Source organism: Barbus barbus (assembly GCF_936440315.1).
Source record: "Barbus barbus genome assembly, chromosome: 11".
In the NCBI taxonomy this organism is placed as follows: domain Eukaryota; kingdom Metazoa; phylum Chordata; class Actinopteri; order Cypriniformes; family Cyprinidae; genus Barbus; species Barbus barbus.
The window spans coordinates 26807317-26821423 of record NC_136739.1 but is presented as its reverse complement, the minus strand read 5'-3'; the positions used below and the strand labels follow the sequence as shown (position 1 = coordinate 26821423).

General features: G+C 40.3%; 1 protein-coding gene across 1 annotated transcript in view; it reads left to right on the top strand.

Moving 5' to 3' along the window:
* LOC306877052 (titin-like) overlaps positions 1-14107 on the top strand; it is a 148070-nt gene that overhangs the window by 119057 nt on the left and 14906 nt on the right. Inside the window, exons 168-192 of the mRNA XM_079428575.1 lie at positions 8-595; positions 683-985; positions 1090-1386; positions 1488-1775; positions 1882-2181; positions 2298-2600; positions 2702-3007; positions 3115-4881; positions 4989-5282; positions 5395-5679; positions 5821-6120; positions 6224-8290; positions 8383-8685; positions 8777-9082; positions 9180-9470; positions 9596-9892; positions 9982-10287; positions 10385-10687; positions 10825-11106; positions 11224-11817; positions 11904-12191; positions 12277-12576; positions 12679-12981; positions 13085-13387; positions 13485-14069. Of these exons, the coding sequence (XP_079284701.1) occupies positions 8-595; positions 683-985; positions 1090-1386; positions 1488-1775; positions 1882-2181; positions 2298-2600; positions 2702-3007; positions 3115-4881; positions 4989-5282; positions 5395-5679; positions 5821-6120; positions 6224-8290; positions 8383-8685; positions 8777-9082; positions 9180-9470; positions 9596-9892; positions 9982-10287; positions 10385-10687; positions 10825-11106; positions 11224-11817; positions 11904-12191; positions 12277-12576; positions 12679-12981; positions 13085-13387; positions 13485-14069 (11559 nt within the window). The remainder of the gene's footprint in view (positions 1-7; positions 596-682; positions 986-1089; positions 1387-1487; positions 1776-1881; positions 2182-2297; positions 2601-2701; positions 3008-3114; positions 4882-4988; positions 5283-5394; positions 5680-5820; positions 6121-6223; positions 8291-8382; positions 8686-8776; positions 9083-9179; positions 9471-9595; positions 9893-9981; positions 10288-10384; positions 10688-10824; positions 11107-11223; positions 11818-11903; positions 12192-12276; positions 12577-12678; positions 12982-13084; positions 13388-13484; positions 14070-14107) is intronic.

Here is a 14107-nt window from a genome sequence, read left to right as displayed (position 1 = left end):
TTTACAGATGCACCTGAGTTTGATATGAAGAATTTCCCACATAACACTGTTTATGTGAGAGCAGGATCAAATCTTAAATTTGAGCTTCCTCTCTCGGGTAAACCAATGCCAAAAGTCTCTATGTCCAGAGGCAATGCTCCAGTTAAGTGCGGCAAGAGATTTAGCTTTGAAGTAACCCCTGAAAGTCTTAATATCAACCTCAAGGAAAGTATTGCAAGTGATGCTGGAAGATATGACATTGTTGCCTCAAACACAAGTGGAACCACCAAGATGTTTGTAAACATACTGGTCCTGGATAGACCAGGTCCTCCAGTCGGTCCTGTTGAAGTTAGTGATGTGAGGGAGACAAGCTTGTGTCTCAAATGGCTCCCACCTGTGTATGATGGTGGCTGTCCTGTTACAAACTATGTTGTTCTTAAACGTGAAACAAGTACTCCAGCCTGGACAGAAGTGTCATCCACAATTGCAAGAAGCACTGTTAAAGTCACCAAACTTACAAAGGGAGAAGCATACCAGTTCAGGGTTAAAGCTGAGAATCGCTTTGGCATCAGTGATCACATTGATTCTCAGTCAGTTACAGTGAAGCTTCCTTACAGTGAGTACCTAGATAATGTACATTTGCAATTGTTTCTAGTTATATCTGAATTTCTGTTAAACCCCTGCTGGTTAATTGTATTTTTAGCTATCCCTGGACCACCATCAACACCTTGGCTGGGTTATGTGTCAAGGGAGAGCCTCACTGTTTGCTGGAATGAGCCAGTAGTAGATGGAGGAAGCCCAGTGGTTGGATACCATGTCCAAATGAAAGAAAGAAGCAGCATTCTTTGGCAGACAGTGAACAAAACAGCGATCCCTGCGACTCAAATTAGAGTGACAAATATATGTCCTGGAATGATTTACGAATTCAAGGTAGCTGCAGAAAATGCAGCTGGTATTGGAAAGCTCAGCAAGACATCAGAAGAAGTGCTAGCAATTGATGCTTGTGGTAAGCTTTAATATAAAAAAAATAATAATATATAAATTAAGTTGCTACATTGTCAAGTTTATCTGAATTTCTTTGCCAAATAACAAATCATTGTTTTGTTTTAGAACCACCAGCAAATGTGAGGATTTCTGAGGTTACAAAAAATTCAGTTAGCCTTGTATGGCAGAAGCCTCCATTTGATGGTGGAAGCAAAATCACTGGCTACATGGTTGAGCGAAGAGATGCTCCAAATGGCAGATGGACGAAGGCAAACTTTACCAATGTCATTGATACTAACTTCACTGTATCCGGCTTGACTCAGGATCAGGCATATGAATTCAGGATTTTTGCCAAGAATACAGTTGGCTCGATTAGCAATCCATCTCTAATTGCAGGACCAGTAACTTGTGTCGACATTTCTGGTAAGTTTATTGCTGCTACTTTGCTGGTTATCTCATGTTATCATGCCCAGCAATACTATTCACACTTTATTACACACTTTTCTGTTTCCTCACATTCCTAGGTGCGCCAGTAATTGACCTACCCCCAGAGTATTTGGATGTTGTGCAATACAAAGCTGGTACATCATTCAAAATCAAAGTGGGAATATTTGCTAAACCCTTGCCAACTATTGAATGGCTTAAAGACGAAAAAGAACTAGTGTCAAGTGCACAGCTGTCAGTTGAGAACACAACTGACTCATCTGCCATCCTCATTAAGGATACTACTCGTCATAATACTGGAACCTATGAGCTCAAAATCAAAAATGCGTTTGGCACAGCATCTGCTTCTATCAGAATACAGATTTTGGGTATGTAATCATTTGTGTCAAAAAATATATGAATGTCATTTCAATGTCTTTTTCACCTCTTTATTTCCTCATTGTAAATTTATAAGCATTTTCATTCTGTAAATAGACAAACCTGGACCTCCAGCTGGACACATTGAATTCAAATCAGTCTCTGCTGACAAGATAATAATTGCATGGGAATCAGTGGCTGATGAAGGAGGTGCCAAAGTAACCCATTACATTGTAGAAAAACGAGAGACAAGTAGAGTAGTGTGGTCTCCAGTTTCTGAAGCAATGGAAGCACGTACTGTCACTGTCCAAAAGTTGGCCAGAGGAAATGAATATGTATTCCGTGTCAGAGGTGTTAACAAATTTGGAGCTGGAGATCCTCTGGAGTCTGAGCCTGTAATTGCCAAAAATACATTCGGTAAGGAGACATAACTGAAAATCTAAATTATTAAATTCTATAATGTATAGTTTTGGTAAACCAGATAATATTACAAATACACTATTTATTAAGTCAATTATTACTATTATTTTTAGTTACTCCTGGACAGACTTCTACACCTGAAGCAACGGATATCACCAGAACAACAATGCAGGTTGTTTGGGATAAACCTAGTGTGGATGGTGGTAGCATGGTTACAGGATACTATCTGGAGAGACGTGACAAGAAGAGCCTGCGCTGGGTAAAAGTGTACAAGGACCCCATTGGTGACACCAAAGCAAAGGTCCATCATCTCACAGAAGGAAATGAATATCAGTATCGTGTATGTGCAATCAATAAAGCTGGGGAAGGTCCATACTCTGACGTTTCTGACTTATACAAAGCTGCTGATCCAGTTGGTATGTATTACTGCATCATTTTACTGAAATGTTCATTTTACTAAATTCAGAATCTAACTGCCTTGACAAAGTTCTAACCAAGTTTTGTAAATTCTCCTAAGACCCACCATGTGAACCAACTAAGCTCAAGTTAGTGGACTCAACTAAAACATCAATCACACTTGGATGGTCAAAGCCAGAGTATGATGGAGGCAGTGAGATCACCAGCTATGTTGTAGAAAAAAGAGTTGGTGAGGAAGGGGAGTGGACAGTGATTAGCCATAAGGGAGAAGTGAGAACCACAGAGTATGTTGCTTCAGATCTTAAACCAGATATTGACTACTACTTCCGTGTATCTGCTGTTAATTGTGCTGGACGTGGAGACCCAATAGAAATGGAAGAGCCAGTACAAGCCAAGGACATTCTTGGTATGTACTCATGTTGAAATGCTTGTTATATGAATGCTTTGTGAATTTCATAAAAATATTATCTGCTTGTAACAACAGCATAAATAATTTGAATTATTATTTTGCAGAGGAAGCCCAGGTTGATACGGATGTTGCAATGAGAACTCACTACATTGTGAAAGCTGGTAAAGATGTTGAAATCATGGTGCCCCTGAAAGGCAGACCTGCTCCAAGTGTCTCTTGGAAGAAGGAAGACCAAAACATTGACAGTGATCCTAAATATGACATTCACAACACAGACACGTCATCGTGTCTCATAATTACACAAGTAACACGAAACGACACTGGTAGATACACCATTAATATATCAAATGGTGTAGGAGAACCAAAGTCCTTAACTGTGTCTGTTAAAGTACAGGACACTCCAGCTGCTTGTAGGAATTTGATTTTGAAAGATGTCACTCGTGGGAAAGTTACACTTTGCTGGGAGCCTCCTCTACTGGATGGTGGCGCTGAAATTACCAATTATGTTATTGAGAAAAGAGACTCTTCTAAGCGTACATATGCCTGTGTAACAAATAAGTGCAAGGAAACCACATGCGTAATTGAAGAACTCTCTGAGAAAGCATCATTCTTCTTCCGTGTATTAGCAGAAAATGAGAATGGAGTTGGAGATCCATGTGAAATAGCAGATCCAGTTAAAGCCACAGAGACACCAGGACCAGTCAAAGACCTTTCTATGAAAGACTCCACAAAGACTTCAGTAACACTACAATGGAACAAACCAGATTATGATGGTGGTAGCATTATTACAGATTATATAATTGAAAAGAAACTCCAAGGTCAAGAAGAATGGGCCCCTGCTGGCACAAATAAGCACTGTGAACATGAAGTTACAAAGCTTAAGGAACTCACTGAAATGTTTTTCAGAGTTTGTTCCAAGAATGAAAAGGGTACTAGTGACTTCACTGAAATTGGGCCAGTTAAAGTAAAGGACTACATTATCCCACCAGAAGCAAACCTTGAAGAGTATCCTGATGGACAAATAAATGTACGTTTGGGACACAATGTCCACATTGAATTGCCATACAAGGGTAAACCAAGACCAACCATTCTTTGGTTAAAGGACAATTTACCACTGAAAGAGAGTGAAAAAATACGCTTTAAGAAGACTGAAAACAAAGCCACCCTTATGATAAAAAATGTGGAGAAAGAGAATGGAGGCAAATACACACTTACTCTTGACAACTCATTCTTCAGAAAATCTTTTCATATACTGGTTATTACCCTTGGACCACCCTCTAAACCTGTTGGAACCATCCGCTTGGATGAGGTCAGAGCAGAAAGTATAGCTATATCTTGGGATGAGCCAAATGATAATGGAGGTGGAGAAATCACTTGTTACACTGTTGAGAAACGTGACACCTCTCAGACAGACTGGAAAATGGCTTGTTCAAGTGTGATTGGAACATCATTTAAGGTACCCAATCTGATCAAGGGAATTCAATATCAGTTCAGAGTCTGTGCAGAGAATAGATATGGTGCCAGTGAACCTTTAATTTCACAAAATGTCATTGCCAAGCATGAGTTCAGACCACCCGGCCCACCAGGCATGCCAGTTGTTTACAATGTTACAAATGATGGCATGACTATTCAGTGGGATGCACCTATTTTTGATGGAGGTTGTCCAATCCTTGGCTTCCATGTTGAAAAGAAGGAGAAGAACAGCATAATGTGGCAAAAGGTCAACATAGTCTTGGTCAAAGAAAGGGAGTATAGGATTATTGGTCTTATTGAAGGCTTGGAATATCAGTTCAGAGTCTACGCCCAGAATGATGCTGGGTACAGTCGCATGAGTGATGCAAGCAAACCTGTTATGGCTGTTTCTCCAGTTGGTAAGTTAAACTTTTAGGCTTATTTTTTCACATAGATAGTGTCAACTGTAATATATTTAAAATATGAAATGTCTAAATAGTAAATAACATATGTATTTTAATTTCAGATCCTCCTGGTACCCCTGACTACGTTGATGTAACAAGTGAATCAGTTAAACTGAAATGGGAAGCACCCAAGCGTGATGGTGGAAGCAAAATTGTTGCCTATAATGTGGAGAAACGACAGGGCAAGGGACGGTGGTTAAAGACCAATTTTTCAAATGTGATCGACACAGAATTTACGGTGACTGGTCTTGCTTGCGGTGAACGCTATGAATTTAGAGTCATAGCAAGAAATGCTATCGGCACAGTGAGCCCACCTTCTCAGTCTTCTGGATATGTCTTAATCAGAGATGAGAGCTGTAAGTACATTCAGATTATATTGTGTTTGTTGTTGTTCAGTGGTCAGCATTTTTTGTATGGAATTTTTATGCTGGTCTATATATGTTAAATTCATAATCTTATCTCTTTCAGTTCCTCCAAACATTGAGTTTGGACAGGAATACTTTGAGGGAGTCTCTATTAAAGCTGGAGAAAACATCAGGCTAAAAGTAACAATCATAGGAAGACCAACACCAAAGGTTACCTGGTACAGAGATAATATTGAATTAACCAAGAAAATGGTTGATATCACAACAATTTCTGGATCAAGTACCCTTTTTATCAGAGATGCTGACCGTAGTCATCGCGGTCTTTATACTGTAGAAGCCATAAATCCCTCAGGATCTAAAAAGGAATCAGTGAAAGTTGAAGTCTTTGGTATGAATAATTTTTGTACCTTATCCCACTTATTTATTCATTCCACTCTTTAATCACCATATTTTCTTAAGATTCACATTTTAACCTATATGCTTCTATAATTTCTATAATTCTTTCTAAATTTTTCTATAATTCTTTTAGATACACCTGGTGAACCTGTTGGACCAATCACATTCTCAAATATCTCTGAGGGCAAAGCAACACTTTCATGGAATCCACCTGAGAATGATGGTTGTTCTGAGGTCACTCATTACATTGTTGAGAAACGTGAAACCTCTAAAATTTCATGGGCACTTGTTACGGACGAGTGCTTGGAAAGCACATACAATGCCACCAAACTGATCAAGACAAATGAGTATCAGTTCCGTGTTTCTGCAGTCAATAGGTTTGGTGTTAGCAGAGCACTGGATTCAGTTCCCGTGATTGCACAGATGCAATACAGTAAGATAATAAAAATCTTATATTGAAATATATATTTTTCTCAAAGTTTATGTAAACACCATAAAATATCTTTCTGTAATTTCTTCCTTTTTCATCCCTGCAGCTGTCCCAGATTCTCCTGGAACTCCAGATGCAACAGATGTTGACGGAGAGAGTATCACAATCAACTGGGCTCCACCAACACATGATGGTGGAAACCCAATAAAATATTACATTGTGGAAAGACGTGAAAAGAAGTCTGGTCGCTGGCTGAAAGTCCTAACAAGGAAACCCATTGTAGAGGCTGCACACAGAGTGACTCATCTCACTGAGAATGTGGAGTATGAATTCCGTGTGTATGCTGTAAATGATGCTGGAATTGGAGCACCAAGCAACATTTCAATGCCAATTAAATGTGCAGAGCCAACGGAAGAACCTGATGCCCCATCTATTGTCAATGTGACTGACACTACCAATACATCTGTCAGCTTGGAATGGACCAGACCTGCCTATGATGGTGGTATGGAAATCCATGGCTACATTATTGAGATGTGCAAGGGATCTGAAACGGAATGGCACAGAGTCAATGAGGATTTTTGTGCTGTTACAAGATACAATGTCACTGGTTTGGAAACTGGTTCAGAGTACAAGTTCCGTATTTGTGCAGTCAATTCTGTTGGAAAGGGCAAAGCCAAAGAAATACCCGAGTCTGCACAGGCAGTAGACAGGCTCTTGGCACCAGAAATTGACATAGATGCATCCTTCAAACAGACACATATTGTGAAAAATGGTGGAAGTGTATGTATACGTATTGCATTTAAGGGAAAGCCAACACCTACAGCTTCCTGGACAAAAGTAGATGGAGAACTTAGTGTTATGACAGACATCACCACCACTGAGACATTCACAGCCTTGGCACTGGAAAACTGCACTAGAAATGATACTGGAAAATATACTCTCACTCTTGAGAACAGTAGTGGCAATAAATCTATCACTGTTGCAGTCAAAGTGTTGGACACACCTGGTGCACCAGGGGCTCTCTCCATCAAGGAAGTCACAAGAGGAGCTCTCACAATTGCTTGGGAACCTCCTACCAATGATGGTGGTGCACGTGTTCATCATTACATTGTTGAGAAGCGTGAGGCAAGCCGTCGTACATGGACAGAGGCAGCACCCAAGACCACTCAAACAAGTTTGAGAGTTTCTGATCTCCTGGAAGGTGTACCTTATTTCTTCAGAGTTATGGCTGAGAATCAGTATGGTCTTGGTGAAGCAAATGAAATGCCTGATCCAGTTATTGCCACAGCTGAACCTGCTCCACCAAAGAGAGTTGATATCATTGATACAACTGACACATCAGCAACCCTGGCCTGGCTCAAGCCAGAGCATGATGGAGGAAGCCGTATCACAGGCTATTGTGTGGAATCCAAGGCAAAAGATGCAGATAAATGGGTTGTTTGTGGTACAACAAAAAACCTAAGCCTTGTAATTGAAGGACTTATAGAGAATAGTGAGTATGAGTTCCGTGTCAAGGCAAAGAATGATTCTGGGTTCAGTGTACCAAGAGAAACTTTCTCCTCAGTCATCATTAAAGAGCCACGAATCGAACCTACTGCTGATATCAGTGGTATCACCAACCAACTCATTACTAGCAGGATTGGAGAATCTTTTGAGATTGATGTTCCAATTAGTGGAAGACCAGCTCCGAAGGTATCCTGGAAGCTTGAGGAAATGAGACTGAAAGAAACTGACAGGGTTTCAATTAAGACTACCAAAAACAGGACCACTCTCATAGTTAAAGACTGCATGAGAGGTGATGGAGGCAGATATTTCCTCACCCTTGAGAATGTCACTGGGTCAAAAACTTTTACTGTCACTGTCAATGTTATTGGCAGACCAAGTCCTCCAGAGGGCCCCATTGAGATTTCCTCAATTACATCAGAGTCATGTGTACTGTCATGGAATCCACCTGAGGATGACGGTGGAACAGACATCACAAACTACATTGTTGAGAAGCGTGAATCTGGCTCCACTGCTTGGCAGCTTATTAATTCAAGTGTAAAACATACTTCTTTCCATGTTTCGCATCTAACTAAATACATGCAGTATACTTTCCGTATCTGTGCTGAAAACCGTTTTGGTGTAAGCAAATCAACAGAATCTGAGACAATTGTTGCAGAGCATCCATTTGGTATGTAATAGCTAATAAGAAATTATAATTTTTGATATACTGTATAAATGATCAAATATCAAATATTTAATTACATGTTTTCATTTTCACAGTTCCTCCAGGCCCTCCAACAAGGCCAGAAGTGTTTGCTGTAACTGCCAACAGCATGAGCATTCGTTGGGAGGAACCGTACCATGATGGTGGCAGCAAAGTTTCTGGATACTGGATTGAAAAGAAGGAGCGTAACATAATTCTCTGGGTGAGAGAAAACAAGATTCCCTGCTTTGATTGCTACTACAAGGTGGAAGGTCTTGTTGAGGGTCTTGAGTACCAGTTCAGAGTGTATGCAATGAATAGCGCTGGCCTCAGCAAAGCAAGTGAAGCATCAAAGAGAGCTGTGGCACAAAATCCAGTTGGTAAGTACATCACAATCAAAAAGTAATTAATTCCAGTCTAGATCACCAAAAACAATACTTATATGTATTCTTTGATGATACAAATTTATAGATCCTCCAGGAAAACTAGAAGTTACAAATGTATCAAGATCAACAGTCTCAATCAAATGGTCTGTGCCCCTAAATGATGGTGGAAGCCCAATCACAGGCTACATTGTTGAGCGCAAGCCATATTCTGTCACTGGAGAAGGTCGCTGGCTTAAGTGTAACTACACTAATGTTACTGTCACAAATTTCACTATCACTGCACTGGGAGAAGGAGAAGAATATGAATTCCGTGTAATTGCCAAAAATGCAAATGGAGTGTTGAGCCTGCCATCAGTTTCAACAGGACCAGTGACCTGCAAAGCAGAATACAGTATGTATCATACATGGTTCTTTCACTAAACATGTAAGACTAATATTTTTTTATTAAGGAGAACCTAAATACTCATGACACTTAAATTGTTTTGCAGTTCCTCCTAAAGCAGAGCTGGACAGCAAACTCCTTGTGGACACAGTTGTAATTAGAGCTGGATCTGATCTGGTCTTGGATGCTGCTGTTGGTGGTAAACCTGAGCCTAAAGTCAGCTGGTCCAAAGGTACAAAAGAGCTAGAGCTTTGTGAAAAATATGCTCTCCAGTATTCAAGTACCCGTGCTCTGGCAATCATCAAGTTCTGTGACAGAGATGACACTGGGAAATATGTTCTGACAGTTAAAAATGCAAGTGGAACAAAAACTGCTGAGGTCAATGTTAAAGTGCTTGGTAAGTGTGCTAAACATACATAAATAACATATATGAATGGCACCTTCAAGTCCCAAATAAATGGTATCTCCAGTCCCAAATATGTTGTCACTTCATTCATACGATAATCTTTCTTCTTTTCCAAGATACACCTGGTCCCTGTCAGGAGATTACAGTCAGCAATGTATCTGAGGAAAAATGCACAGTGTCTTGGAAAGAGCCACTGGAGGATGGTGGTGACCCCATCACACATTACATTGTTGAAAGAAGGGATACCAATAGACTTAACTGGGTTATCATGGAGGCTGAATGCAAAGCCCTAACATGTGAAATTAAAAGACTTTTCAAGAACAATGAATATATCTTCCGTGTGAGAGGTGTGAACAAGTATGGATCTGGAGTGGCAGTACAGTCTAGCCCCATCTTTGCCCGAAACTCATTCAGTAAGTGCCATGATTAATATTAAAAATGTTAGCTTAGGTATTTTGTAGTGTTGTATGTTACAATATTCCACCTTCATTTCCAATTACAGCTGTTCCATCACCTCCTGGAGCTCCAGAAATCCTTGCAGTTGGAAAAGACTATGCAACAATCGAGTGGCTGAAGCCTGAGAGTGATGGTGGCAGTGAAGTCACAAACTACTTGATTGAGTTCCGTGAAAGAAAGAGTGTTCGATGGATCAAGGTTAACAGAGATTCTGTTCTCAAGGACACATCCTTCAAAGTCACTGGCCTCCATGAAGGCAACATTTACCAGTTCCGCGTTACAGCCATGAATGCAGCTGGTGATAGTGAACCTAGTGAAGTGTCAATGTATGCAGTATGTAGAGTACCAACAGGTATGTTTTTCTGAAACAACCTGATTGTTAACATTTAAATGTGTATTTTACTATTGTAACAACTGTTTACCTTATTATGCTAAATCCCCCATTTTAGGCACTCCAGATCCACCTTCAATTCCACGGGTTACAGACACACACAAAGATAGTATTAGCCTTGCTTGGACACGACCAGTTGAAGATGGAGGTGCTGATGTTATTGGTTACGTTATTGAAATGCAAGAAGCTGGGGCAGAGGAATGGATAAAAGTGCATGAAAAGAATCTTAGGGTGACAGAACACACAGTTACAGGTCTTTCTGCTGGCAAAAAATGCTGTTTCAGAGTTGCAGCGGTCAATGTAAATGGAATGGGTGACTTCAGTGATCCTTGTGCAGAGACTGAGCCTGTGGAAAGAATTGGTACGTTCACACGAATTTCAAATTTTTGTATAGTGTCAATGTTTGAGATTTACAAATGAAAGAAAGAAGTAATGTCCAATATCTTCGTAAATATCTTCTCCACTAAACTCTCTTGTTTTGTTAATTCTTTATCCCAGAAATTCCTGACCTTGAGCTGCCCGATGAGCTGACAAAGACAATTTGTCTGAGAGCAGGAAGTTCTCTTCGCCTCCATGTTACTGTTACTGGTAGACCGATCCCAACTGTAACCTGGACCAAACCTGGCGTGGACCTCCAAAATCGTGGCTTTATTGAAGTAGCCAATACTGCTACAACTCTCATTATTGACAAGGTGCACCGCTATGATGCTGGTAGATATACAATTGAAGCTTCAAATTCAGCTGGGAAGAAGGATTCAAGCATTCTTGTGAAAATCTATGGTATATTTAATTATATACATTTTTTTCTCATATTACATCATGGAAATGATTTATAGTGCATATATTAACATACAATGAAATGATGTCTAACCAGCATGTTTGTGAATACTTTCTCAGATACACCTGGTCCAACTGGTCCAATTAAGATGAAAGAGCTTACAAAAGATTCTGCTCATATCACTTGGGACGCTCCTGAGGTTGATGGTGGAGCACCTGTCAATAATTACATAATTGAAAGACGAGAGGCATCAATGAGAGCATACAAAACTGTCACATCCAAATGCAGCAAGACATCATACAAAATAACTGGTCTGACAGAAGGAATGCTGTATTATTTCAGAGTTTTACCAGAGAATATATATGGTGTTGGTGAACCCTGTGAGACAGGCGATGTTGTGTTAGTGTGTGAAGTTCCACTGCCACCAGCCAAGTTTGAAGTTGTAGATGTAACCAAATCTAGTGTATCACTTGCCTGGGAGAAACCTTTACATGACGGAGGCAGCAGAATCACCGGCTACATTGTTGAAGCTTGTAAAGCTGGTACTGACAAGTGGATGAAGGTGGCAACTTTGAAACTTACAGACTTTGAGTTCACTATCACGTCACTTAATGAGAATGAGCAGTACCTCTTCAGGGTACGTGCTGTCAACAGCAGAGGAGCTGGTGAGCCAAAAGAAATTGTAACAGCTGTGACAGTTCAAGAACAAAGAGGTATGTATTAGAATAATAACAAAAATAACAAGATGCTGTCATTTGTTTGTCATGTCTCTCTGTTTATGCTTTTTTTCCTCTTTCAGTCTTGCCAAAGGTTGATCTAACCGCTATTCCACAGAAGACAATAAGTGTTTTGGCAGGCAAACCCCTTGAACTTGACTTGCCAATTATAGGACGACCACCACCAGTTTGTTCTTGGTTCTTTAATGACAATAGGATAAAGATTGTGGAGCGTGTGAAGATAAAGTCAACTGGAAAATTCTCTAAATTAACTATTCTTGACACTACCATTGATGACAGTGGTGTGTATACACTTGAGGTGAAAAACATAACTGGAGTAACAACTGAAAACATCAAAGTCATCATTCTTTGTAAGTACCGGCCCCCTGCATGAAGATAGATATTTTAAAATGGTTGAGTTTCAATATTAATCATAAACCACTTCTCTCTCTGTAGCCAAACCTGATGAGCCTCAAGGACACATCCGATTTGATGAAATTGATGCAACATCAGTCACAATAAGCTGGGATCCACCTACAAGAGATGGTGGTGCACCAATTAGCAACTATGTGGTTGAACAACGTGATGCTCATCGCCCAGGATGGGTACCTGTGTCGGAATCAGTTTCTAGACCAACATTCAAATTTGACAGATTGACAGAGGGCGATGAATATGTGTTCCGTGTTGCAGCAACCAATCGCTATGGCACTGGGGATTACTTGCAGTCAGAAATCGTAATGTGCAAGAGCTCCAAATGTAAGAAAAACAGGTTTAAAAAAATACCATATATATATGATATTTTTGATATATGTATATATTCTAGACCTACTTGATCACAATTTCGTATTGTTTTTACAGCCATTCCCGGACCGCCTGGAAGACCCATTGTATTTGATGTATCACGTGATGGCATGACTGTTGCATGGGAGCCACCAGATGAGGATGGAGGCTTAGAGGTGTCCGGCTACATTATTGAACGCAAGGAGGTCAGATCAGATAGATGGATCCGTGCTAATAAAAATCCAGTGACAATGACAAGATACAGATCCACCGGATTAATTGAAGGCCTGGAATATGAACACAGAGTGACAGCCATCAATGCTCGTGGTGTTGGCAAACCTAGCCTTCTTTCTAAACCGGCAGTAGCAACTGATCCTGTTGGTAAGCAAAATTTCACTAATACATTTGTGTGTGTACAAACGGACACAGAATTTTGGTAACTTAGATTTTTATCACTTATTAAACAATTTCATAACCCCTACAGATCCACCTGGGTCACCTCAAAACCCACGAATCACAGATACCACAAAATCTTCTGTGTCTTTGGCATGGAGTCCCCCAGATGAGGAGGGTGGTGCTAAGGTTACAGGCTATCTAATTGAGATGCAAAAGGTTGGTTCAGTAACCTGGATGAAGTGTAACGCTACACCTTCACTGATCTGTGAATATACTTTGACACAAATGCCACAAGGAGAAGAATTCAAATTCCGTATTATGGCTTGCAATGCTGGTGGACCAGGTGAACCAGCTGAAGTACCAGGAGTTGTGACTATAACAGAGATGCTTGGTAAGATCTTATGACCCTGTCATTAACACCCTGTAGTTATATGTGTGAAATGTTATATGTCCAGAATAATATAATCATTTGAAATGTGCTGTTTCAGATCCTCCAAGTTATGATCTTGAGGCAAAATACAAGGATGTCCTTGTGGTCAGATCTGGAGGAGTAATCAAACTTTCAGTGCCCATCAAAGGCAAACCTACTCCTACCTGCAAATGGGCCAAGGATGGATCAGAGGTGACCAACCGTGCAATGATTGCCTCCAGTGAAGACGTATCAGAGCTTGTAATAAAACTAGCTGAAAGGTCTGATTCTGGCGTTTACTATCTCCACCTGGAAAACAAGTGTGGCAAAAAGTTGCTTCCTATAAAGGTCAAGGTTATTGGCCGCCCATCTGCACCTGAAGGCCCTCTTAGATTTGATGATATACAAGCACATTCTGTAAAAGTTAGCTGGAAACCACCAACAGAAGATGGTGGTTCCGAAATTGTTGGCTACATTGTGGAGAGACGTGAAGTTACAAAAGCAGCTTGGTACACGGTTGATTCGCGAGTAGTTGACACATCCCTTGTGGTTAAGGGATTACAAGAAAATGTTGAATACCACTTCAAGGTGACAGCAGAGAACCAGTTTGGAATAAGCAATTCCCTGAAATCAGAGACAACTGTTGTACCAAAGACTCCCATTTGTAAGTGCTCGTCAGTGATCTAAATTCTAGGCAATGCG